This window comes from Hemitrygon akajei, chromosome 3 (assembly GCF_048418815.1).
Source record: "Hemitrygon akajei chromosome 3, sHemAka1.3, whole genome shotgun sequence".
In the NCBI taxonomy this organism is placed as follows: domain Eukaryota; kingdom Metazoa; phylum Chordata; class Chondrichthyes; order Myliobatiformes; family Dasyatidae; genus Hemitrygon; species Hemitrygon akajei.
The window spans coordinates 106,697,790-106,723,754 of NC_133126.1; the positions used below are offsets into that span (position 1 = coordinate 106,697,790).

Sequence of the window (25,965 nt, forward strand, 5' to 3'; positions counted from 1 at the left end):
TAACCCCCACCTTTTGAACCTCATAATCCCAGAGATTCACTATTATCTGTGAGACCCTAAACCTCACTGATAGAACCTCATAATCCCAAAGAATCACTATTATCTGTGAGACCCTAAACCCCACTGATCGAACCTCATAATCCCAAAGATTCACTATTATCTGTGAGACCCTAAACCTCACTGATTGACCCTTATTATCCCAAAGAATTACTATTATCTGTGAGACCTTAAACCCCACTGATCGAAAGTCATAATCCAGAGATTTACAATTATCTGTGAGACCCTAAACCTCACTGATCGAACCTCATAATCCCAAAGAATCACTATTATCTGTGAGACCCTAAACCCCACTGATCGAACCTCATAATCCAAAGATTCACTATTATCTGTGAGGCCCTAAACCCCACTGATCGAACATCATAATCCAGAGATTCACTATTATCTGTGAGACCCTAAACCCCACTGATCGAACCTCATAATCCAAAGATTCACTATTATCTCGGAGACCCTAACCCCCACTGATCGAAACTCATAATCCAAAGATTCACTATTATCTGTGAGATCCTAATCCCCACTGATCGAACCTCAGAATCCAAAGGTTCACTATTATCTGTGAGACCCTAACCCCCACTGATCAAACCTCATAATCCAAAGATTCACTATTATTTGTGTGGCCCTAAACCCCACTGATCGAACCTCATAATCCGAAAGATTCACTATTATCTGTGAGACCCTAACCCCCACTGATCGAACCTCATAATCCAAAGATTCTCTATTGTTTGTGAGACTCTAAACCCCACTGATTGAACCTCATAATCCCAAAGATTCACTATTATCTGTGAGACCCTAACCCCTACTGATCGTACCTCATAACCCCAGAGATTCACTGTTATCTGTGAGACCCTAAACCCCACTGATCGATCCTCATAATCCCAGAGATTCACTATTATCTCTGAGACCCTAAACCACACTGATTGAAGTTTATAATCTCAAAGATTCACTATTATCTCTGAGACCCTAACCCCCACTGATCGATAGTCATAATCCAGAGATCCACTATTATCTGTTAGATGAAATTTCTACAAACCTCATTTTTATGTGACTGGCATCCAATACTGAAGACAGGTCTTCTCATTCAAGACTCTGCTCTGTAAAGCCCACTCAGGATCTTACATTTCAGAAAGATGCTCTCTCAGTCTTCTAATCTCCAAATAATACTGATTGATTAGGGAGTATACCAATGAAGGAAGATAATTCTGCAGCATGCCGTTGATAGTGTGGTCACGCTTATCTGTCGACTATGTTGGTGACAAGGTACAGGGGCTTTCCAAAATTATGGTGAGCAAATAAAGTTAATGAAGAAAATACCAGCACTAAAGGGTAACAAACTCTCTGGAGAAAGTGTTTTCTAAACCAGCATTGGACAAGGAAGTGCAGAGAACATTTTAGACATGTCCTCTTGAGAACCATTTCTTTGGACTGGAAAATCAGAGGTGCGCTGCTTCACAAAAATGAAAGAGGAAAAACAATCCAGGAAGGCTGACATTCAGAAGTTGTGAAAATGAACATCTTGACCCTTTTGTTGGAGTAAAACAAAAGCTGCAAATGCAGAAAATCGAAACAATGAACAAAAATTTGCAAGTGTCCATAGAGGAGGAATGTTACATGGCAATGCCTCTTCAAATGATCAGAGAGATTGCATGGATTTGTAAAGGATACCTAACACCTGGAAATCTGATTGTAGCTATGGATGACGATGGGATACTGTCCCAAGTTCCACTGAAAGTGTCAAGGGCTCAGCAAGGAACTGCTGGTGCTTCTTAGTTTAGGTGGTCTGCTTCAAGGTACCAGCTTTCACGCCAGAACTCCACCAACCATTTTGCAGTTGTTTCCCTGGATTAGAACTGCCTGGGAAATCCTGGATAGGGTCTAGGACTCTACTCTCATGTTGGACCCCATCAAAGGTCTTAAAATGTCCATTTCGACAACATCCACCACCGTACCTTCACCTATACCCTTATTTACCTTTCCAAAAAAGTCCAAACGATTAATCAGACATGACCTCCCATGCCCAAAACCATGCTGACTATTCCTGGTCAGGCCTTGGCTATCCAAGAGATGGTCGCTCAGAATTCCACCCAATAATTTCACTGTAACTACAGTGTCAGGCTCACCTCAGTCAGACTAGTTCACCAGTCTGCCCTTGCTACCTTTGGTGAATGATGAAACAACATTAGCCACTCTCCAGTCTTCTGGAAATTTGCCAATGGCTAACAACAAAGCAAATATCTCTACCAGGGTCTCTATGATTTCTGTTTTGGCCTTCCACGAATTCTGTGGATGACTTGGTCAGGCATTGGAGTGACAGCAAGAACATCAATTTAAAAGAACTGAGTCTCTGTGTTTGGACTTGGAGCAACAGCAACAAAGTTGAAAAGAGCTGAGTCCTAGTGCATGCTGTGTGGAAATGTTTAATATTAAGCTATAGTTCAGATGAATGCCCAAAAAATGGTGGTGTAGCGGTTAGCACAACGCCTTACAGTATCAGCGATCAGGGTTCAATTCCTGCCTCTGCATGTAAGGAGTTGGTACCTTTCCTCTGTGACCTTGTGAGTTTCCTGCAGGTGTTCCAGTTTCTCCCACATTCCACTAATGTACGACTGGTAGGCTAACTGGTCATTGTAAATTGTCCTGTGATTAGATTCAGGTTAAATTGCTGAGCAGCAGGGCTCAAAGGGCCTGTTCCTCACTGTATCTCATTCAATCAATACATAAATCAGTAACTAGGGGGCACAGGTTTAGGACGTAGGGAAATATTTAAATGGGGCATGATTAGTAGTATTTTCCCTGCAGAGGATAGTCAGTGTATGGAGTGAGACACCAGAAGAATTGTTGAGGCAGGTAAGAAGCTCATGGATAGATCCATGGAGGGATATGGGCTGAACATGGTTTGTTGACTGAGTGGGAGTGGGTACCATGGTTTACGTGGACTCACTGAGCCAAAGGACTCTGTGTTGCTCTCAGTCTTAAATGCTGGCCTGGCCAGTGATGCTAATGTCATGGAAAATCAATAAATAACCACAAAATGGATGTCACTATCAGGCTACACAGGGCAGAATCATCTGAATGAGACAATGTGTAAGCAGTCTGCAACAAGTAAGCTAAGAGCTGTGTTACATGACACATTTACAGGGTGGCATATACGAGGGTTAGGTAGGAAGATACTTGGATTGCGGTTCAGCAATGCAGCTATACCTCTTCAGTCAGTCAGTGCTGTGTCCATGCCTTTGAGTATCGCATTCAGATGCTCTGACTTCTTGGGTGAGTTGGTCTAAAAATCTGCTGTGAAGACAGCACACTACCCTCCCTCTCTGCATCTTCCACCAAATCAGACTGCAAATGCTGCCACTTCCTCCTTGGGTACCATACTAGCAGCTCCCCTTCATGAGTTGCAGACTGGCTTTAAGTGGAACAGGCCACTTTAGGAATTTAAATGATCTCTGAACTCTGCAGTTACCATGGCAACAGGCAGAAATTATGTATGTGAGATGGATCCTGTTGGCTCAATTGTAATTTCCATTCTAGAAGAGGGCAAAGGCAGCTGCTGAAGAGCCAAGGTTTAACACAAAACTGTCTTACCTGCACATTTGACAAAAGAGTCCTGAATACCCAGCGCACACCGCTTTGCCAGTCTTCAATACATCTTCTGGGCCAGAGTGTAACTTATCCTTATTGTGATATCCCTTTACATCATACTCTGCCAATACACAAAAACACTGTCTGCTGCATGCTAATTTGTACAATCCATCATTATTTATCAAGCACTGTAAAAGTGTGAAAATGTACATCAAAGAGAGGTAACCAGACACGGACTTGCTGCAACTGCAGAAAGATGCAGAGGAAGATAAATTTTCAGGCACAAGCTAACCTTGGAAGGGACTACACAGAACTTATTAATGTCTATCTTTATGACTTGGGGGTTAGTTGTGAAGAAGCAAATACACAGGCCTCTCACATTCATGTTACTTCAGAAGTCTGTACACTTGTCATTTTCTAACAGACAACAATCTGCCAACCAGGCAATGTTACTGCTCATCTGTTACGGCACTATAATACTGCTTGGGGCAAGTGGGTCAAAGGCTTCACAATCCTTCCAGATGAAGTGACCTTCTCAAGAAGCATGTTACGTGGTGTATGATGTCCTCTTCTCTGCAGAAGGTACAAAAGGAGAGAGGTCACCCCTCTCACTCTTTGTCCAGCTGTTGATAGAAACCTCCAGCAAAACCAGGAAACAATATATTTGAAGGGTGGTTAAACTGCAGCAATTCCTCAATAATGTAAATGGTTACATTTCTGCAAAAAAGACAACTTTTAGCCAATTGGCGTTCAGAAATCAAAGTATTGAGTACAGGAGATGGGATGTTATGTTGAAGCTGTATAAGACATTGGTGAGGCTTAATTTGGAGTATTTTGTTCAGTTTTCTTTACCTACATACAGGAAAGATGTGTGTAACCCATGTGTATTAAATCCAAAATTGTAATGTTAGAAAGTTCTACCTGCAGAAGGATGAAAACGAGGTTTACCAATTTTATAAAAAAAGAGAATTTGGAAAAAAATCGCTATGTGAGGGAGGGGCAGGCAGGACACAGGACGGACAAGGAGAGAAATGCAGTAACGATTAGAAGCTGAAGACATGAACTGTTAAGAGTGGAATTAGTAGCGAAACCCCTAGAGGAGAGACAATAGTGATAAAAGATTTATTGAAGCTACAGCTATAATATGCAGCAACTTTAACAAGACAATATCAGCAGAGATGAGTGTCCAAAATCCCTAGTCAGGAATCAGTTCTGTAAAATTATACCAAGGCATTTGGACAAGTTTTGGACAAGTTTGGGAATTGATCTTCCATGGATGATCAACTATTTCATCCAATGAACCAAGAAACACAATGGTGAGCAACCCAAGATGAAGATCCAGTGCAGGAACGAAATGTGAAATGACATAGAGGATTTAATATGGTAGGATGTATAAGTTTATTTTCATTTGAAGAATCCGAATTTGATTTTCTGCAAAAACTAATTATTTCTGCAAAGACTTTGATAAGTTACTGAATGAGATTTATTTTGTTTAAGAGTTGTGATGTTGGAAAATTGTCGTGAAAAGAGTTAAACCATGTATATATAATTTTTGAATATGAATTTAAACTTGTGGATATACTGCCTAGAACTGAAACTGAAATTAACTATAATACTTGAGAATAAGAATTATGTTTGGTTTTCTAACTAACTAGGGGTAAGTAAAAAGGGAAGTTTAGTCTGTAAACTTTTAAATAGGGAATAACACTAGATCTAATTAGTTTGAGAAATTGAAGTAACCAAAGTCATTCTAAGGATTCACTAAACAGGAATTTGGCTTTTGTTGATATCTAAGATTTGTGGGTAACAGTCAGGCGAGGGAAGGGCAAGAGGCAGATGCTAGAGGGTACCCCAGTGGCTGTGTCCCTTAACAATAAGTATTCCTGTTTGAGTACTGTTGGGGGAAATGGCCTTCCTGGGGGTGGCAACAGAGCCTGTCCCTGTGGCTCCGAAGGGTAGGGAAAGGAAGAAGGCAGCAGTAATATGGAACTCTATAGTTGGGGGTTCAGACAGGCAATTCTGTGGATGCAGGAGAGAAATAAGGATGGTAATTTGCCTCCTAGATGCCAGGGTCCGGGATGTTTCTGATTGTGTCCATGATATCTTGAAGTGGGAAGGAGAACAGCTAGAGGTCGTGATACATATTGGTACCAACGACATAGGTAGGAAGGAAGGAGGTCCTGAAAACAGATTACAGGGACTTAGGAAGGAAGTTGAGAAGCAGGACCTCAAAGGTAGTAATCTCAATTTACTGCCTGTGCCACGTGACAGTAAGTATAGGAATAGAATGAGGTAGAGGATAAATGCATGGTTGAGGGATTGGAGCAGAGGGCAGGGATTCAGATTTTCATATTTCTGGATCATTGGGACCTCTTCTATACAAAAAGCACTTGAATCCCAGGGGGACCAATATCCTGGCAGGGAGGTTTGCTGAGGCTACTGGGGAGGGTTTAAACTAGAATTGCTGGGAGGTGGGAACTGAACTGAAGTGATGGAGGAAAAGAAGGTTGGCTCACAAATGGAGAAAGCTTGGAGACAGTGTGAGAAGGAGGATGGGCAGGAGATAGAGAAGGGACACACTCAGACCAATGGGTTGAGATGTGTCTATTTTAATGTGAGGAATATTATGAACAAAGCAAATGAGTTTAGAGCATGGAACAGCACTTGGAACTATGATGTTGTGGCCATTATAGAGATTTGGATGGTGCAGGGGCAGGAATGGCTACTTCAAGTGCCAGGCTTTAGAGGTTTCAGAAAGGACAGGGATGGAGGCAAAAGAGATGGGGGCGTGGCACTGTTAATCAGAGACAGTGTCATGGTTGCAGTAAAGGAGGAAGTCATGGAGGGGTTGCTTACAGAGTCTCTGTGGGTGGAAGTTAGGAATAGGAAAGTGTCAATAACTCTACTGGGTGTTTTTTATAGATCACCCAATAGTAACAGGGACATTGAGGAGGAGACGGAGACAGATTCTGGAAAGGAGTAATAATAACAGGGTTGTTGTGGTGGGAGATTTTAATTTCCCAAGTATTGATTGGCATCTCCCTAGAGTGAGGGATTTAGATGGGGTGGAGTTAGTTAGGTGTGTTCAGGAAAGTTTCTTGACACAATATGTAGATAAGCCTACAAGAGGAGAGGCTGTACTTGATCTGGTATTAGGAAATGAACCTGGTCAGGTGTCAGGTCTCTCAGTGGGAGAGCATTTTGGAGATTTTTTTTGTGCCATACTCTGCCAGAGCCTCGGCGACCACTTCTTTTTTTCAAGTGGTTGTCTTGGAGGAAAGATTCTGTGAGTGGTCCCCTATGTCCTTCCTCACAGTACAGTTGTTTGTTTTGTCTTTTTACGAGGCAGAGTTGCGAGCTCGACACTCAACCCAGCACAGATGGAAAGTGTGTCCGGGAACGGCCTGACTGGATTCGAACTTGGGAACCTTCGCTCTGGAGTCCAGCACTGATGTCACTGTACCACCAGCTGGCCATTGGAGATAGTGATCATAATTCTATCTCCTTTACCATAGCATAGGAGAGGGATAGGAACAGACAAGTTAGGAAAACATTTAATTGAAATAAGGAGAAAAATGAGGCTATCAGGCAGGAACTTAGAAGCAGAAATTGGGAACAGATGTTCTCAGGGAAATGTACAGAAGAAATATGGCAAATGATGAGGGGATACTTGCGTGGGATTCTGCATAGGTTCTTTCCAATGAGACATGGAAAGGATGGTAGGGTACAGGAACTGTGGTGGACAAAAGCTTTTGTAAATCTAGTCAAGAAGAAAAGAAGAGCTTATGAAAGGTTCAAAAAACTAGGTAATGATAGAGATCTAGAAGATTATAAGGCTAGCAGGAAGGAGCTTAAGAATGAAATTAGGAGAGCCAGAAGAGGCCATGAGAAGGCCTTGGCAGACAGAATTAAGGAAAACCCTAAGACATTCTACAAGTATGTGAAGAGCAAGAGAATAAGATGTGAGAGAATAGGATCAACCAAGTGTGACAGTGAAAAAGTATGCATGGAACCGGAGTAGATAGCAGAGGTACTTAAATGAGTACTTTGCTTCAGTATTCACTATGGAAAAGGATCTTGGCGATTGTAGGGATGAATTTCAGCAGACTGAAAAGCTTGAGCATGTAGATATTAATGAAGAGAATGTACTGGAGCTTTTGGAAAGCATCAAGTTGGATAAGTCACCGGGACTGGATGGGATGTACCCCAGGCTACTGTGGGAAGTGAGGGAGGAGATTGCTAAGACTCTAACAATGATCTTTGCATCATCAATGAGGACAGGAGAGGTTCCAGGGAATTGGAGGGTTGTGGATGTTGTTCCCTTTTTCGAGAAAAGTAGTACAGATAGCCCAGGAAATTATAGACCGGTGAGTCTTGCTTCAGTGGTTGCTAAGTTAATGGAGAAGATCCTGAGAGGCAAGATTTATGAACATTTGGAGAGGCACAATATGATTAGGAATAGTCAGCATGGCTTTGTCAAGGGTAGGTTGTGCCTTACGAGCCTGATTGAATTTTTTGAGGATGTGACTTAACAGATTGATGAAGGTAGAGCAGTAGATGGATTTTAGCAAGGCATTTGATAAGGTACCTCATGCAAGGCTTATTGAGAAAGTAAGGAGGCATTGGATCCAAGGGGACCTTGCTTTGTGGTTCCAGAGCTGGCTTGCCCACAGAAGGAAAAGTGTGGTTGTAGACGGGTCATGTTCTGCATGGAGGTGCAGTGATGTGCCTCAGGAATCTGTTCAGGGACCCCTACTCTTTGTGATTTTTATAAATGACCTGCATGAGGAAGTGGAGGGATAGGTTAGTAAATTTGCTGATGACACAAAGGTTGAGGATGTTGTGGTTAGTGTGGAGGGCTGTCAGAGGCTACAGCCGGACATTAACAGGATGCAAAACTGGGCTGAGAAGTTGCAGATGGAGTTCAACCCAGATAAGTGTGAAGTGGTTCATTTTGGTAGGTCAAATACGATGGCAGAATATAGTATTAACGGTAAGATTCTTGGCAATGTGGAGGATCAGAAGGATCTAGGGGTCTGAGGCCATAGGACACTCAAAATTGCTCCACAGGTTGACTCTGTGGTTAAGAAAGCATATGGTGCATTGGCTTTTATCGATTGTGGGATTGAGTTTAAGAGCTGAGAGGTAATGTTGCAGCTATAAAGGACCCTGGTCAGACCCCACTTGGAGGACTGTGCTCAGTTCTGGTTGCCTCACTACTGGAAGGACATGGAAACCATAGAAAGGGTGCAGAAGAGATCTACACGGATGTTGCCTAAATTGAGGAGCATGCCTTATGAAAATAGGTTGAGTGAACTCAGCCTTTTTTCCTTGGAGCGATGGAGAATGAAAGGTGACCTGATAGAGGTGTATAAGATGACAAGAGGCATTGATCGTGTGGATAGTCAGAGGCTTTCTCCCAGGGTTGAAATGGCTAGCATGAGCGGGCACAGTTTCAAGGTGCTTGGAAGTAGGTACAAGGGAGATGTCAGGCATAAGTGTTTTACGCAGAGAGTGGTGAGTGTGTGGAATGGGCTGCCAGTGGTGGTGGCAGAGGTGGAAGCGATAGGGTCTTTTAGGAGACTCCTGGATAGTTACATGGAACTTAGAAAAATAGAGGGCTGTGGGTAACTCTTGGTAATTTCTAAGGTAAGGATATGTTTGGCATGGCTTTGGGGGCCAAAGGGCCTGTATTGTGCTGTAGGTTTTCTATGTTCTATTTGGAGCCTAAACAGAATGTTTGAATTTTGAATTGTTCTTGCTCATGTAAGTATTTTGTACGTATTGTTTTATCTTCTAAGCAAAACCTTATTTTCAGAAGTGTGTGGTTTCTCTTCACTGCCTCCTTCCGATACCTGGATTCTTCTGATGGCCTATTTGCACCTACTCGTCACACTCGATAAGACTGGTGCTACACAGGTGTTACATGTAAATAAGGTTGAAAGAGTAACAGAGAAAATTTTAAAGGATGTTGCTGGGACTGGAGTACCTGAGTTATAAAGAAAGATTGAATCGATTAAGATTTTATTTCTTGGAACTTAGAAGATTGAGGGGAGATTTAGAGGTATACAAAATTGAGGGTATAGCAGGCTTTTTCCACTCGTGTTGGGTGGGACTACAACTTGAGGTCATGGATTGAGGGTGAAAAATGAAATGTTTAAGGGGAACATGAGGGGAAACTTCTTCACTCAGAGGGTTCTGAGGGTGTGGAACAAGCTGCTGGTGCAAGTGGTGCATGTGAGCCTGATTTCAATGTTTAAGAGAAGTTTGGATAGGTACATGGATCGTAGGGGTATGGAGGGCAATGTTCTCCAGTGCAGGTCAATGGGAGTAGGCAGTTTAATGGTTTGGTTTGACTGGATGGGCCAAAGGGCCTGTTTATGTGCTGTATTTTTTAAGGCTTTTGAAGTGCACCCTGGTTGCCTTGGCACTGTCTGTTATTGCATCAAGCGAGCTGGAACACTTATTTTTACAAAAAACAGCTTTGTAAATGGAAACATGAAATTCCTCTAGCTGCTGGAAATCTTGAGCAACACATATAATATTGTGGAGGAACTCTATGGAGGAAATGAGGAATCAACTTTTCAGGCCAAGACCTTTTCTTATTATTGGAAAAGAATAGTCAGAAACAGAAAGAGTTGGGGCATTATGATGAAAACTAACAATGGGAATGTCTGTTAATTAGGGAATTATTTGGTGCCTCACTCCCAGTCCAGAGTCAGCATCCAGATAAAGCTGTTACAACATCTGGGGTAGATTGAGTAATGCAAGTTTGGATCACCAGTTGATGGACTACATTGCTTGAGATACACACAAAATGCTGGTGGAATGCAGCAGGCCAGGCAGCATCTATAGGGAGAAGCACTGTCGACGTTTTGGGCCGAGACCCTTCGTCAGGACTAACTGACAGGAAAGATAGTAAGAGATTTGAAAGTAGGAGGGGGAGGGGAAAATGCGAAATTATAGGAGAAGACCGGAGAGGGTGGGGTGAAGCTGAGACAGGTGACTGGCAGAAGGGATACAGAGCTAGAGAAGGGAAATGATCATGGGATGGGAGGCCTAGGGAGAAAGAAAGGGGGAGGGGAGCACCAGAGGGAGATGGAGAACAGACAGAGTGATGGGCAGAGAGAGAAAAAAATACTAAATATATCAGGGATGGGGTAAGAAGGGGAGGAGGGACATTAACGGAAGTTAGAGAAGTCAATGTTCATGCCATCAGGTTGGAGGCTACCCAGCCGGTATATAAGGTGTTGTTCCTCCAACCTGAGTGTGGCTTCATCTAGATAGTAGAGGAGGCCTCTGGTCTTCCTATCTTTCCTTTCAGTTAGTCCTGACGAAGGGTCTCGGCCCGAAACGTCAACGGTGCTTCTCCCTATAGATGCTGCCTGGCCTGTTCCACCAGCATTTTGTGTGTACAAAAAAGCTGGATGAACTCAGCAGGTTGGGCAGCATCCATTGAAATGAGCAGTCAACGTTTCGGGTTGAGACCCTTCATCAGGACTAAAGATGGAGGGGGCAGGGGCCCTATAAAGAAAGTGGGGGGAGGGGGGAAAACTAATCAGAGGAAAGATCAAGGGGTGGGGAAGGGGAAGCAGGGAGGGGATAAGCAGGAGAGGTGAAGAAGGAATCTAAGGGGAAAGCACTGTGGGTAGTAGAAGAAGGCAGAGTCATGAGAGGTGATAGGCAGCTAGAAGAGGAGGCAGAGTGGAAGTGGGATGGGGGAAGGGAGAGGGAGGGAATTACCAGAAGTTGGAGAATTCGATGTTCATACCAAAGGGCTGGAGACTACCCAGACGGTATATGAGATGTTGTTCCTCCAACTGAAGTTTGGCTTCATCATGGCAGTAGAGGAGGCCATGTATGGACATATCCGAATGGGAATGTGAAGGAGAGTTGAAGTGAGTGGCAACCGGGAGATCCTGTCTGTTGTGGCAGACGGAGCGGAGGTGCTCAATGAAGCGGTTCCCCAATCTGCGTCGGGTCTCGCCGATGTAGAGGAGGCCGCACCGGGAGCACCGGATGCAATAGATGACCCCAACAGACTCACAAGTGAAGTGTTGCCTCACCTGGAAGGATTGTTTGGGGCCCTGAATGGTGGTAAGAGAGGATGTGTAGGGACAGGTATAGCACTTACGCTTGCAGGGATAAGTACCAGGTGGGAGATCTGTGGGGAGGGACATGTGGACGAGGCAGTCGCGGAGGGAACGAACCCTGCGAAAAGCAGAGAGGGGTAGAGAGGGAAAGATGTGCTTAGTGGTGGGGTCCTGTTGAAGGTGGCGGAAGTTGCGGAGGAAAATATGCTGGATCCGGAGGCTGGTGGGGTGATAGGTGAGGACAAGGGGAATTCGGTCCCTGTTGTGGTGACGGGAGGATGGGGTGAGGGCTGAAGTGCGGGAAATGGAGGAGATGCGGGTGAGGGCATCATTGATGACGGCAGAAGGGAAACCACGATTCTTAAAGAAAGAGGACATTTGGGATGTCCTGGAACGGAAAGCCTCATCCTTGGAGCAGATGCGGCAGAGACGGAGAAACTGGGAATAGGGAATAGAATTTCGGCATTTGACAGGGTGGGAAGAGGTATAATCAAGGTAGTTATGGGAGTACGTGGGTTTATAGAAGATGTCAGTGGACAGTCTATCTCCAGAGATGGAGACCGAGAGATCGAGAAAGGGGAGAGAAGTGTCCGAGTTGGACCAAGTGAATTTGAGGGCTGGGTGAAAATTAGAGGCAAAGTTGATGAAATTGATGAGCTCAGCATGGGTGCAGGACTTCTCAAATGTCCTCTTTCTTTAAGAATCGTGGTTTCCCTTCTGCCGTCATCAACAATGCCCTCACCCACATCTCCTCCATTTCCCGCACTTCGGCCCTCACCCCATCCTCCCGTCACCACAACAGGGACCGTGTCCCCCTTGTCCTCACCTATCACCCCACCAGCCTCCGGATCCAGCATATTATCCTCCGCAACTTCCGCCACCTTCAACAGGACCCCACCACTAAGGACATCTTTCCCTCTCTACCCCTCTCTGCTTTTCACAGGGTTCGCTTCCTCCGCGACTACCTGGTCCACACGTCCCTCCCCACAGATCTCCCACCTGGCACTTATCCCTGCAAGCGTAAGTGCTACACCTGTCCCTACACCTCCTCTCTTACCACCATTCAGGGCCCCAAACAGTCCTTCCAGGTGAGGCAACACTTCACTTGTGAGTCTGTTGGGGTAATCTATTGCATCCGGTGCTCCCAGTGTGGCCTCCTCTACATCGGCGAGACCCGACGCAGATTGGGGGACTGCTCCATCCACCACAACAGACAGGATCTCCCAGTTGCCATACACTTCAACTCTGCTTCACATTCCCATTCGGATATGTCCATAGATGGCCTCCTCTACTACCATGATGAGGCCAAACTTGGGTTGGAGGAACAACATCTCATATACCGTCATCGAATTCTCCAACTTCCGGTAATTCCCTCCCTCTCTCTTCCCACATCCTACCTTCACTCTGCCTCCTCTTCCAGCTGCCTATCACCTCTCATGACTCTGCCTTCTTCTACTACCCATAGTGCTTTCCCCTTAGATTCCTTCTTCACCTCTCCTGCCTATCCCCTCCCTGCTTCCCCTCCCCCACCCCTTGATCTTTCCTCTGTCTAATTTTCCACCCTCCCCTCACCTTCTTTATAGGGCCCCTGCCCCCCCTTCTTTAGTCCTGACGAAGGGTCTCGACCCGAAACATTGACTGCTCATTTCAACGGATGCTGCCCGACCTGCTGAGTTCATCCAGCTTTTTTGTACGTCTTGATTTGACCACAGCATCTGCAGGATACTTTGTGTTTAGCATTTTGTGTGTGTTGCTTGAATTTCCAGCATCTGCAGATTTCCTCGTGATTGCTTGAGATATTTGGGTATATGACTGTTTTCCTTTCCACTTCAGTTTCTGTATTTCAAGAACACTGCAGAGTGAGACATTCTCAACTGACTGGATGTTGTCCAGTTAGGGGTGGGGAGACTCCTCGTTTTCCACACCACTGGCTTGCAAACAAAATGCAAAATCCTTTAGCCATAAGACATTGAATGTGCATAACATATTTATAAAGCAAGGTGCTGGAGACAGGGTCCATGTAGAATTCACATCATTACCTAGTGAGGGCTCAGTGAGTTGAAGAATTAGAGCCTAACCATGTTACAGCAACAGGGAAGAACTGTCTGAAGGGGAACTTGTATCAATAGCTCCTCCCATTCCTGTATTCCCCACTCTGAACTTCCATTTCCTGTCACCTGCCTTTTACTTCCCCACCCACCTGGTTTCACCTGTCACCTCCAGCCAGCCTCTTTCCTCTCACCCCACCCTTCTATTCTGGTACCCCCCCTCCCACCTCAGTCCTTTCGTCTCTGCCTGAAATGTCGACAGTTTACTCTTTTCCAAAGATGCTCCGGCGTTCCTACAGCATTTTGTGTTTGTTGCTATGGATTTTCAGCATCTGCAGACTTTCTTGCGAATTCAGTAATGCTTCTGGTTAGTGAGTGCATACACCTAGAGTATGATCAAATATCTCTGATCTGAAACATTAACACTGTTCTCTCTCCATGGATACTGCCTAATATGTTCAGTATTTCCAGTATTGATTCTTTCAATAGCTGAACATCCTCTCTCTTCTGAGTCACATGAGCCACATCTATCTCACCCTTGAGCTCTTATGAGCTACATCTATCTTTCCCCTTTAGCTTCCATGAACCAGATCTCCCTCTACCTCTCACTGTAGTAATTGGTAAAACAAAATTAAAGGACTGCTGCCAGAGAAATTAACCAATTTGTTATAAAATACAGCAGTTTCTGTGTCGTCATTCAGAAAAATGACCTTATTGACTACAGCTCAGCATTCAGGATACATCTGCTCCAGATGCAATGAGATGAAGCTTGTTAGGGATCGTGTGAGGGATCTGGAGCAACAACTTGATGACCTTCAGCTTATTAGAGAAAGTGAGGAGGTGATCGATAGTACCTATAGAGAAATAATTGACAGCACCTCTGTGACAGTCCCCCTCAGGAATCGATATATAGTTTTAGATACTGTTGGAGAGGTTGACCAGACAGAGGAAGATCACAATGAATGGGACTCTGGCACTCTGCCCAATGCTGTGATCAAGACAGCAAGGAAAAATGCAGTCGTTATAGGGGATTCCATCGTGAGGGGAACAGACAAGAGATTCTGCGAGCCGACAAGGGTACCTGAATGGTGTGTTGCCTCCCGGGTGCCAGGGTACGGGATATCTCGGATCGGGTCCAGAGTATTCTCAGGAGAGAGGGCGAGCAGCCAGAAGTCTTGGTACATGTTGGTACCAATGACATAGACAGAAAAAGAGAGGAGGTCCTGAAGGAAGATTACTGGGAGCTAGGAAGGAAGTTGAAAAGCAGGACCTCCAGAGTAATAATCTCAGGATTACTGCCTGAGCCGCGTGCCAATGATGGTAAGAATAGCAGAATGAAGCAGATGAATGTGTGGCTAAGTAACTGGTGCAGGGGGCAGGGCTTCAAATTCTTAGATCACTGGGATCTATTTTTGGGAAGGCAAGACTTATACAGAAACAATGGGTTACACCTGAACTCAAAGGGTACTAATATCCTGGTGGGATTGTTTAATATACCTGTTAGAGAGGGTTTAAACTGAGTTGGCAAGGGGAAGGAAACCAGGATGTTAGGGTCGAGGAAGAGGAAAATAGAAATAAGTCAAGGAAGTCCTGCTGTTCAGGAGGATTTGAACTAATGTGGCAGGGGGATGGGAACAAGTGCAGAGAGACAGAGGGGTGTAAAATGAGGGTAGAAGCAAAAAGTAGTAAGGTGAAAAGTAAAAGGGGCAGGCAGGCAAATCCAGGGCAAAAATCAAAAAGGGCCACTTTTCAATATAATTGTGTAAGGGCTAAGAGTGTTTTAAAAACAAGCCTGAAGGCTTTGTGTGTCAACGCAAGGAACATTTGTAACAAGGTGGATGAATTGAATGTGCAGATAGTTATTAATGAATATGATATAGTTGGGATCACAGAGACATGGCTCCAGGGTGACCAAGGATGGGAGCTCAACATCCAGGGATATTCAATATTCAGGAGGGACAGACAGGAAAGAAAAGGAGGTGGGGTAGCGTTGCTGGTTAGAGAGGAGATTAACGCAACAGAAAGGAAGGACATCAGCCTGGAGGATGTGGAATCGATATGGGTAGAACTGCATAACACTAAGGGGCAGAAAACGCTGGTGGGAGTTGTGTACAGGCCACCTATCAGTAGTAGTGAGGTTGGGGATGGCATTAAACAGGAAATTAGAAATGCGTGCAATAAAGGAACAGCAGTTATAATGGGTGACTTCAATCTACATATAGAATGGTGAACCAAATTGGTAAAGGTGCTGAGGAAGAGGATTTCTTGGAATGTATGCGGGATGGTTTTCTGAACCAACATGTCGAGGAACCAACTAGAGAGCAGGCCATTCTAGACTGGGTATTGAGCAATGAGGAAGGGTTAGTTAGCAATCTTGTCGTGCGAGACCCCTTGGGTAAGAGTGACCATAATATGGTGGAATTCTTCATTAAGATGGAGAGTGACATAGAAACAAAGGTGCTGAACTTAAAGAAGGGTAACTTTGAAGGTATGAGACGTGAATTAGCTAAGATAGACTGGCAAATGATACTTAAAGGGTTGACGGTGGATATGCAATGGCAAGCATTTAAAGATCGCATGGATGAACTACAACAATTGTTCATCCCAGTTTGGCAAAAGAATAAACCAGGGAAGGTAGTGCACCCATGGCTGACAAGGGAAATTAGGGATAGTATCAAGTCCAAAGAAGAAACATACATATTAGCCAGAAAAAGTGGCATACCTGAGGCCTGGGAGAAATTCAGAGTCCAGCAGAGGAGGACAAAGGGCTTAATTAGGAAAGGGAAAAAAGATTATGAGAGAAAGCTGGCAGGGAACATAAAAACTGACTGTAAAAGCTTTTATAGATATGTGAAAAGAAAAAGACTGGTTAAGACAAATGTAGGTCCCTTACAGTCAGAAACAGGTGAATTGATCATGGGGAACAAGGACATGGCAGACCAATGAATAACTACTTTGGTTCTGTCTTCACTAAGGAGGACATAAATAATCTTCCAGAAATAGTAGGGGACCGAGGGTCTAGTGAGATGGAGGAATTGAGGGAAATACATGTTAGTAGGGAAGTGGTGTTAGGTAAATTGAAGGGATTAAAGGCAGATAAATCCCCAGGGCCAGATGGTCTGCATCCCGGAGTGCTTAAGGAAGTAGCTCAAGAAATAGTGGATGCATTAGTGATAATTTTTCAAAACTCTTTAGATTCTGGATTAGTTCCTGAGGATTGGAGGGTGGCTAATGTAACCCCACTTTTTAAAAAAGGAGGGAGAGAGAAATTATAGACTGGGGAATTATAGACCGGTTAGCCTGACATCGGTGGTGGGGAAAATGCTAGAGTCGGTTATCAAAGATGTGATAACAGCATATTTGGAAAGCAGTGAAATTATCGGACAAAGTCAGCATGGATTTGTGAAAGGAAAATCATGTCTGACGAATCTTATAGAATTTTTTGAGGATGTAACTAGTAGAGTGGATAGGGGAGAACCAGTGGATGTGGTATATTTGGATTTTCAAAAGGCTTTTGACAAGGTCCCACACAGATTAGTGTGCAAACTTAAAGCACACGGTATTGGGGGTATGGTATAGACTCCAAGAAGGGGAAGTCAGAAGAACAAGCACCAGTCAGCAGTAGAAAAGGTGAGCAGAATCAAATTCTTGGGTGTCAACATCTCAGAAAATCTATTGTGGGGCCAGTACATTGATGTAATCATGAAGAAGGCATGCTAGAGCACGTGTCAGCTGAGTAGATTCCCTTTGCAGATACTCCTGAAGGAGAGAAGACCAAAGCTGAGTACAGTTCCCTGCTGAGGATCTAGCAAGCAGGTTTTGCTTGATGGCACATGCTGTGCTCATAAAGTTACTTCCAGCAGTTAAATTCACATTTCATTGTTTGTGAATAACTCCTTTATAGAATGGTTAAGATAATTTAACTGTACATTTACCAATATGGCAACAGATCCACATCCATATTGCTCGAACTTTTTCCAGATTTGTGCTTGCATACAGCAGTAAGTCCTCTACCAGGGCCGACACAGAACTCCTTGGAGGAACCTGTTCAAACATGAGGTAGTGATTTATTTACCATCATCTGTCTGATGAATTTTCTATTCACTCAAAAACCCCACTAGCAGGCATTTGTGAAGTGCAAGTGAAATGGCTTCAATATTTTCAGGTTCTTCCGAACTCCACACCAGCTCTGGTACTTTTGCTGGTCACCAGGCAGCTGGCTTCTCATGACTGGAAAACTTTTGGCACAATTTTAACTGTGCTCCTCTTCTGTGAGGAGGACAGTGGGTGGCAAAAGCAGATGGTGGTGGGGGGCAGGATGCCACCATGGGTGTACAAGGTTGGTGGGAGACATGGGTAGGGATGGGTTAGTGTACTTAGCCTCCACTTCTAGATACAGTGAAGCCTTCAGAATCTAGAAGCAGTAATGACTTAGACCAGTAGTCTCGCATCTTTCCCTGGGTTTCTTCCAAATGAACCAGTTTCCCTGGATAGACAACACTGTCATCACAGCAATTTCTGGTCCTGCTCGCACAAGCAGCCCCATCATAGCACTCAGCTATTTGTGAAGAAGGACATATGCTGACTACACTGCCCCACCTGGACTGGGCAGTAATGTTTGTCACCCATAACACTGCGTTAAACTTTGGGAACTGCTGCAGTAGTGGTTTGTGGCATTATGGATTGTTCAGCTTGGGATATCTTTCAGGTGTTATGGGGGCTGCACCAAGTTAATACAAGTTCAGGACAAAAATAATTTCATTACCCTCTCCTGTCTGCAGAGTGTCTTCTCTCGTTGCATTGATAAAAGAAGGTAGTTTGGGTGTCTAGATATCCAACAAAGGTTTGGAAGTGCAGAGAGATATTACTGTCATTTATGCTCCTATGATAATACGTAATTCTAGAGAATTGTGAGGACTCCTGACCTCACAATCCACCTCGACGTGTTCTTGCACCTCACTGCACTCTCTGTAGCCGCACTGCTTTATGAGTGATGTCGCACAGTAACAAGCCCTTTCCCATGAGACCAACCTACGGGCTCATACATCTCAGCAATGTTGAAGGAAAGCCAGTGCACCCGAAGGAAATCCACCAGGAAACGGAATGTACAGACTCCTTGCAAAATGCCGCACCCCTAAGAGGAGACCTAACATGTTGAGTGTTCCCACCAGTTTCTGACTTTATTCTGCATTGTTCTTGCTTTCTCTTGCACTACCTGAAGGAAGGTACAGTGTAATTATCTGATATGGATGAGCTGTGCAAAGGCAAGCTTTTTATTGTATTTGGAAATTCTGATTTGACGGGCAGCTGCTGTGTGAATGCAAAAGGCCCATCTTGATAGTGAGTCTGGGAACGTGGCAATGTCCAAGTGGGGGAAACCAGAGAGGGTATGTTACGAGTGAGGGGGAATTGTGCTGGTTTATCGGAACTTCATGGAGGAAACATTTCTTTGAGCCAATACCAGACTATTAGAAAATTGCTTAGAGCCCTAGAGCACCACAGCACAGAAATGTTTGCTTATCTTCAGCTTATCTATTCCATGTTGAACTGTTATTCTGCCTATTCCCACTGACTATAACCCTCCATCTCTCTCCCATCCATGTACCTATCTAAATTTCTCTTAAATGTTGAAATTGGACCTGATCCACTGGCACCTCATTCCACATACCCATTACACTCTCTGGTTCCCCTTAAATTTTCACCTTTTACACTTAATCTCTAGCCTCACCCTACTTCAGAACAAAACGGCTGCTTATATCTATACCCCACATAATCTTGTATACCTCTATCAAATTTCTCATCATTCTTCTATGCTCCAGGGAATAAAGGTTAGGTTAGGACCTTTTCAACCTCTCTCTATGTAATCCCCTCACTGGGCTAGTGTACAAACTTGGTTTGTTAGCTATCTCTGTGAATGACTCAGCAGTGAGAAGGTCACCTTTCATAAGTAACACATGTCTGGGGTTGGTATGCGATATGTTTAACCAAACGGGATGGTTGGGATGTTCTCATTAAGGAACATTGATTGTAGTAAATGCTGTGTAATTATTGCCCCATACACAATAATCGGTCACCTAGAAATGACAGATGATTCACTAGCATAAAATTACAAAGTATATTTACTAATATTCAGACTTATAAAACAGTTAACAGGAAAAGAAACAAATAATAAAAGGGCCCATTAAAATGGAACCAGTCCAATGTGCACATAAATGTCAAAGCTCATTTCTGAAGTAGTCAAGTGCTTAGCTTTACTCACTCACTCTGACCCCACATTATGTGTGTATGACACTAGCCATAGTTTGAATTTCCCTCGAAGTCTATCTCGAACAAACTGGCTAACTCAGGAGCATTGGCACTTCCTCCTTGGAACTGTTCATCTGCACGAAACGCTTCTTACAACGGGGTCTCTCCTTTGGGCAGCATTCTGCAGGCATCTTCCCTTGTGCCTGCTCCTGCCAGAAGACCCCAAACCAGACTACTATCCTTCAGAAATGTGATCACGCTCAGCTCTCTGGAATCTTCTAATGCATCCCACTGGGCAGAAAATTACAACACGTACCAAGACTACCCTGACTGGCGGACACTACATTCTTAAGTTGGACAACATGGCGCCTTATCTTTAGCCAAAGCCAGAACACTCTTACCATTAGCACACACTGTTTTTGCAGAAAACTGCCAAAATAAAAATACCTCACCGCATAACAGTAGAAATCTTACCCAGGGCATTACACCTATAACTCAGGCTCTCAACTCCCAGCAACTATCCTTGTAAATTTTCTCTGTACTTTTTAATCTTATTGATACCTTTCCTATAGGTAGGTGACCAAAACTGCACACAATATTCTAGGCTTCATTAACATGTTACACAATTTAATTCTTGTTCTCTGCTCTGGTTTGATTTTAGCAATCAATTCCAGTGAGTTCCCGGCTCAGGTCAGGACTGATATAGGGGAGAAGAAAGCCTGATCTGAACTTTGTCAAGACGATCAGTAGGAAAAGATGAAAGAGTAACAACCAATGTAAAAATCACATGAACAGTAATCCTTCAATGGAACCAGATGATTAACTAAAATTTCTAGCATCTTCTGTGGTTTCCACTGTGCATATCAGTTTGCTTTTGGATTAGAGCAATGGAGGGATATGTCTGGGCTGTGAAATCAGCATGTACTCAATGTGTCATACAGCACTAACTTCCACGCACTCTGCAAGAAAAATCCAATGGAATGAAACATCATAGGCTTCATGCAAGACCCACCAGTAGGCAACTTTCCTCCCACCTCCCTCTGTTAGTCTGCAGTACCGAGGAGAACAACTCTGCACTATGAACAGAATTGCTCAGCAGGTTAGGTAGCAACAATGAAGAGGGATCAGTTCCCATAAAACGAATCCATTTCTCTCCCTGTGCAGATGCTGCCTGACTTGCCTGTTTCCGGTGTTTTCTGTTTCTACTGGATGAGAGAAAGTGGGCTTGGTAGGGTATCCCACAACATAGGCCTGTAATTCCCAGCATCTACACGTGTGAGATTGTAGGTAGTCCTGACCCACTAACCACTGCCACCTCCCCCAACAAACTCAATCAGGCCTCCGATCACCAACCCTTTCCTGAGTAAAAAATGTCAATTGATCACATTTCAGTCATTAACTCCCACAGCTTCCACTAAATCCCATCGATTCCATCGATTGACAACTGTCAATCTCACCCTTGACTATTGTGGGTCCTACTCCTTGATCACCAGCCTGACATCATGACTACCAAAACCACCAGGACACTCATTACCACTCATTACTAGCCCTGGCTCTTACCCATTGAAACCTTTTTTATGCATTGGAGCCTTACCATTAACCGAGGGAACCCCTGCTCTGAATGGACCTGATATTGTTCATTCACTCTGCAGGAGAAGAGCGTGACTGACTGAGCAACATGCTTTCCCAGGGTAAGCAGCAAAAATGTCTACTTCAGTTGGCTACTGAGAACATAGTATTGAATGAGGCTTTATAGGAACCAGGCTATGTTCTGACATTTGATTTACAGAGCAGAGTTTGGTTACACAGGAGCATCCCTGAATCCCTTTGATACTTACCTTGCAAGCGTAAGCATCGAGAGCTTCAAACTCTGACAAGTCCATTTTCATGGACTTTAGATTGTATATGTCATCTGAAAAATAAAGAAATTACTTTTGTTATGTAATTGCTTAATAATGATAACAACATTCGATTCATTTATGAACCTTTTCAATGTCTAAGAACTATACACCATCTTCTGCCATCATTATCCAGATTGTTGATACAGATGACAAACAACAACAGATTCAGCACCGATCCCTGCGGCACTCCACTAGTCTCAGGCCTCTAGTCAGAGAAGTAACCGTTTACTACCACTCCCTGGCTTCTCCCATAAAGCCAGTGTCTAATACAATTTACTGCCTCATCTTGAATGCCAAGCGACTGAACCTTCTTGATCAACCTCCCATACAGGACCTTGTCAAATGCCTTACTAAAGTTGATGTAGATAACATCCACTACCTTGCCTTCATCAACTTTCCTGGTAACTCTCTTGAAAAACTATAAAATTGGTTAGACATGATCTACCACTGTTGAAGCCAAGATGACTCTCCCTAATCAGTCCCTGTCTATCCAAATACTCATATATCTGATCCACTAGAACACCTTCCAATTACTTTCCCATTACTGATGTCAGGCTCACCAGCCTATCATTCCGTTTTATTTTTAGAGCCTTTCTTAAACAGCGGAACAATATTACCCATCCTCCAGTCCTCCACCACCTCACCTGTCATTAAGGATAATTTAAATATCTCTGCTAGGGCCCTGGCAATTTCTGCACCAGCCTCCCACAGGGTCTAAGGGGACATCTTGTCAGGCCCTGTGGATTTATTAACCACACTTTGCCTCAAGAAAACAGACACCTCCTCTTCTGTCATCTGTATGGACTTCACTGCTGCTTTGCCTCACTTCTTTAGACTCTGTGTCATCTTCTGAGTAAATACAAATGCAAAAAAACATTCAAGATTGCCCCCAGCATTTTTTGCTCCATGCATAGAATATCATTCTGATCTTCCAGAAGACTACATTTGTCCCTTGCAATCCTTTTGCTCTTAACATATCTGTAGAATCCCTTAAGATTCTCCTTCACCTTGTGTGCTAGGGCAACCTCATGCCTTCTTTTATCTCTCCTGATTTGCGCTCTTGCATTTCTCATACTCCATTAGCACACCATTTGTTCCTACCTGCCTACGTTTGCTTTGCATCTCCTTATTTTTCTTAACCAGGAGCTTGATATCTCTTGCAAAACAAGATTTCCTAAATCTGTTACTTTATCTTTTATTCTGATAGCCATATACAAACTTTGTATTCTCAAAAAATCACTTTCGAAGGCCTCCCACTTTCCAAGTACACCTTTGCCAGAAAACAGCCTGTCCCAATCCACACTTGCCAGATCCTTTCTGATACCATCAAAATTGGCTTTACTCCAACTTGGAATCTCAACCCATGGACCTGACCCATCCTTTTCCATATTTACTTTGAAACTAATGGCACTGTGATCAAGGTGTTCCCCTACACAAATTTCCGTCACCTGCCCTGTCTCATTCCCTAATAGGAGATCTAGTATCTCACTCTTTCTAGTTGGGACTTCTATGTACTGACTAAGGAAACTTTCCTGAATACATCTGGCAAATTCTATCCCTCGTTGTCCTTTTACACTATGGGAGTCCCAGTCATTATGTGGAAAGCTAAAATCACCTACTATAACAAACTTACTTTTTTTGTAACAGTGCGATCTCTATACAAATGTGTTCCTCTAAATCCTGTGGACTGTTGGTTGTCTGTAATATGGTCCCATTTCTTATTCCTCTGTTCCACCCATAATGCCTCTGTTTTGACTGAGCACTGCCATGACATTTTCATGCCTAGTAATGTCACCCCTCCCTTCTTTAATCCCTCCCACTCTGTCACATCTAAAACAACAGTACTTGGAATACTGAGCTGCCAGTCCTGCCCCTTCTGCCTGCCCAAGTCTCACTAATGGCTACAAAATCATAATTCCATGTATTGATCCATGCCCTGAGTTCATCTGCCTTTCCTACAATAATTCTTGCATTGAAATATACGCAACTCGGAACATTATTTGCACCGTGCTCAACGTTTTGATTCCTGACTTTTTCTCCACAACCTATCCACCTCTGGTTCAGTTTCAATGTTTTAGTTAACACCCATGAGCCACGAGGTAATGTTATAGCTGTATAAGACCTTGGTCAGACCCCACTTAGAGTACTGTGTTCAGTTCTGGTCACCTCACTTCAGGAAGGATATAGAGAGAGTGCAGAGGAGATTCATAAGGATGTTGCCTGGATTGCAGAGCATACCTTATGAGAATAGGTTGTGAACTTGGCCTTTTCTCCTTAGACCGACGGAGGATGAGAGGGGACCTGATAGGGGTGTATAAGATGATGAGAGGTATTGATTGTGTGGATGGTCAGAGGCTTTTTCCTAGGGGTAAGTTTTTCAAACAGAGTGGTGTGTGTGTGGAATGCACTGTTGGTGGCGGTGGTGGAAGTGGATACGATAGGGCCTCTTAGGTAGGTACATGGAGCTCAGAAATATAGAGGGCTATGCGCTTGGGAAATTCTAGGCAGTTTCTAGAGTAGGTTACACGGTCAACACAACATTGTGGGCTGAAGGGCCTGTAATGTGCTATGTTTCTATTTTCTACCCCCATTAGCCCAGCTGTTGTGTTTTTCCTTTAATTCTGCATAGTTTTTAATGAAATTCAGTGAACTGTTTCTCTGCTTCAGTGTCTCTCCCTCTGCTTTTCGGCTATAACTGCACACTTGAGTCAAAATAATACCCGCTCTTTAAGTAGAAGGAAGAAAACCGTGAGGTGTCAATGGACTGCAAAGGGCAAATGTCCTCTAACACACACACTGATGTGTAGTAATGTACTTTGTGCAGGGCAAATGAGGTAAGGTAAACCCAGTAAATGGGTGCCCTGGAAGTGTGAAAGACATGAGAGTTAATTGTTTAGTTGGTTAAGGAAGCTCATAAGATGCTTACATTTATTGATCAAGAAGCAGAAAAGGGAGGATATGCATGAAGTGTTTTAGGTAAGGTTAGAGAAGTATACTTCATTGTGACAGTAAGCAGGTAATATCTCTGGAGAAGACACATGATTTTCAAGGGTACCTTTAGAACTGAAGTAATTAACCAGGTTAAAAACTAGACAAGCTGTTCTACGTTGGAATAGAAGAGGTCGAGGGAAGATGCAATGGGCTAACATTGAGGAACTTGGATTAATGAGGATATATTTCATTTAGCGGAGACATCAAGAACAGAGGCAATGGATTGAACTTATTTGTTGAAAGGATTGGAAGGAGGATGAGATTGCTTTCCAGTCAGAATTCACTGCTTGATCATCGGTTGATGTGCAGTCAGCTACAAGGTCTCAGACCAAGAGTGTGGATGTGAGGTTAGGTCACATGTCCACAGGGTCACAGTTTGATTCCCTTTGCCCGCTCTGTGAGCACTGTAGGTCACAGGCCTCTCTCAGTGAGGATGCACTTGCTGCATCGCAGGAGTCCCACGTGCTTCAATGGGACCAGAGACGATCTGTGAAGTCCATGGGCAGATACAGCTTTCTGATCTTGTCCCCTCCTCCTGCATCCTCTTTATTTACCCCTTCCTCCAGTCAGCTCAGACCATGAGAGGAAATAAATTCCAGTGCACCTATATTTAACGTTGGTATCAAATTCTTGAAGGTAGCAAAACCTCCCACTGCCCATGGACGTACCTTGAAATGATTATTGGAAGTATGATAAGCACCATCAAGACATTTGCTTTGCAAGTGTAGAATGATCCCTGGGGTGTCTTTCCTGGTGTTCTTCAGCTGTATGAGCTTAAACGCAGTCATTAGCTGAAGTATTCATCGCCATGCTGACAGCATTGGTATTACAACTGCATCGAAGTGCAGGGCAAGTGGAGGGATTCTTCACTACATTATGCATCGCCATCAGTAAGTAAAGCATCACTCAAGAGGAGTTCTCCGAGCCTTCTGTTGATTCATTGATTTGGTTTACAAAGTCACTGTGGGGTGGGGGAGGGGAATAGGAAACAGGAGGCAGGAAGGCCCTTCTGCCCAACTTATTCATTCCAGAAAATCTGCATAACATCCA

At 43.9% G+C, this 25,965-nt stretch overlaps 1 protein-coding gene across 1 annotated transcript in view; it reads right to left on the bottom strand.

Moving 5' to 3' along the window:
- Positions 1 to 25,965, bottom strand: part of ky (kyphoscoliosis peptidase) — a 621,482-nt gene that overhangs the window by 589,279 nt on the left and 6,238 nt on the right. The window contains exons 3-5 of the mRNA XM_073038996.1: positions 21,862 to 21,935; positions 17,713 to 17,821; positions 3,640 to 3,757 (exon numbers count right to left, since the gene is read on the bottom strand). Coding sequence (XP_072895097.1) covers positions 3,640 to 3,757; positions 17,713 to 17,821; positions 21,862 to 21,935 — 301 coding nt within the window. The remainder of the gene's footprint in view (positions 1 to 3,639; positions 3,758 to 17,712; positions 17,822 to 21,861; positions 21,936 to 25,965) is intronic.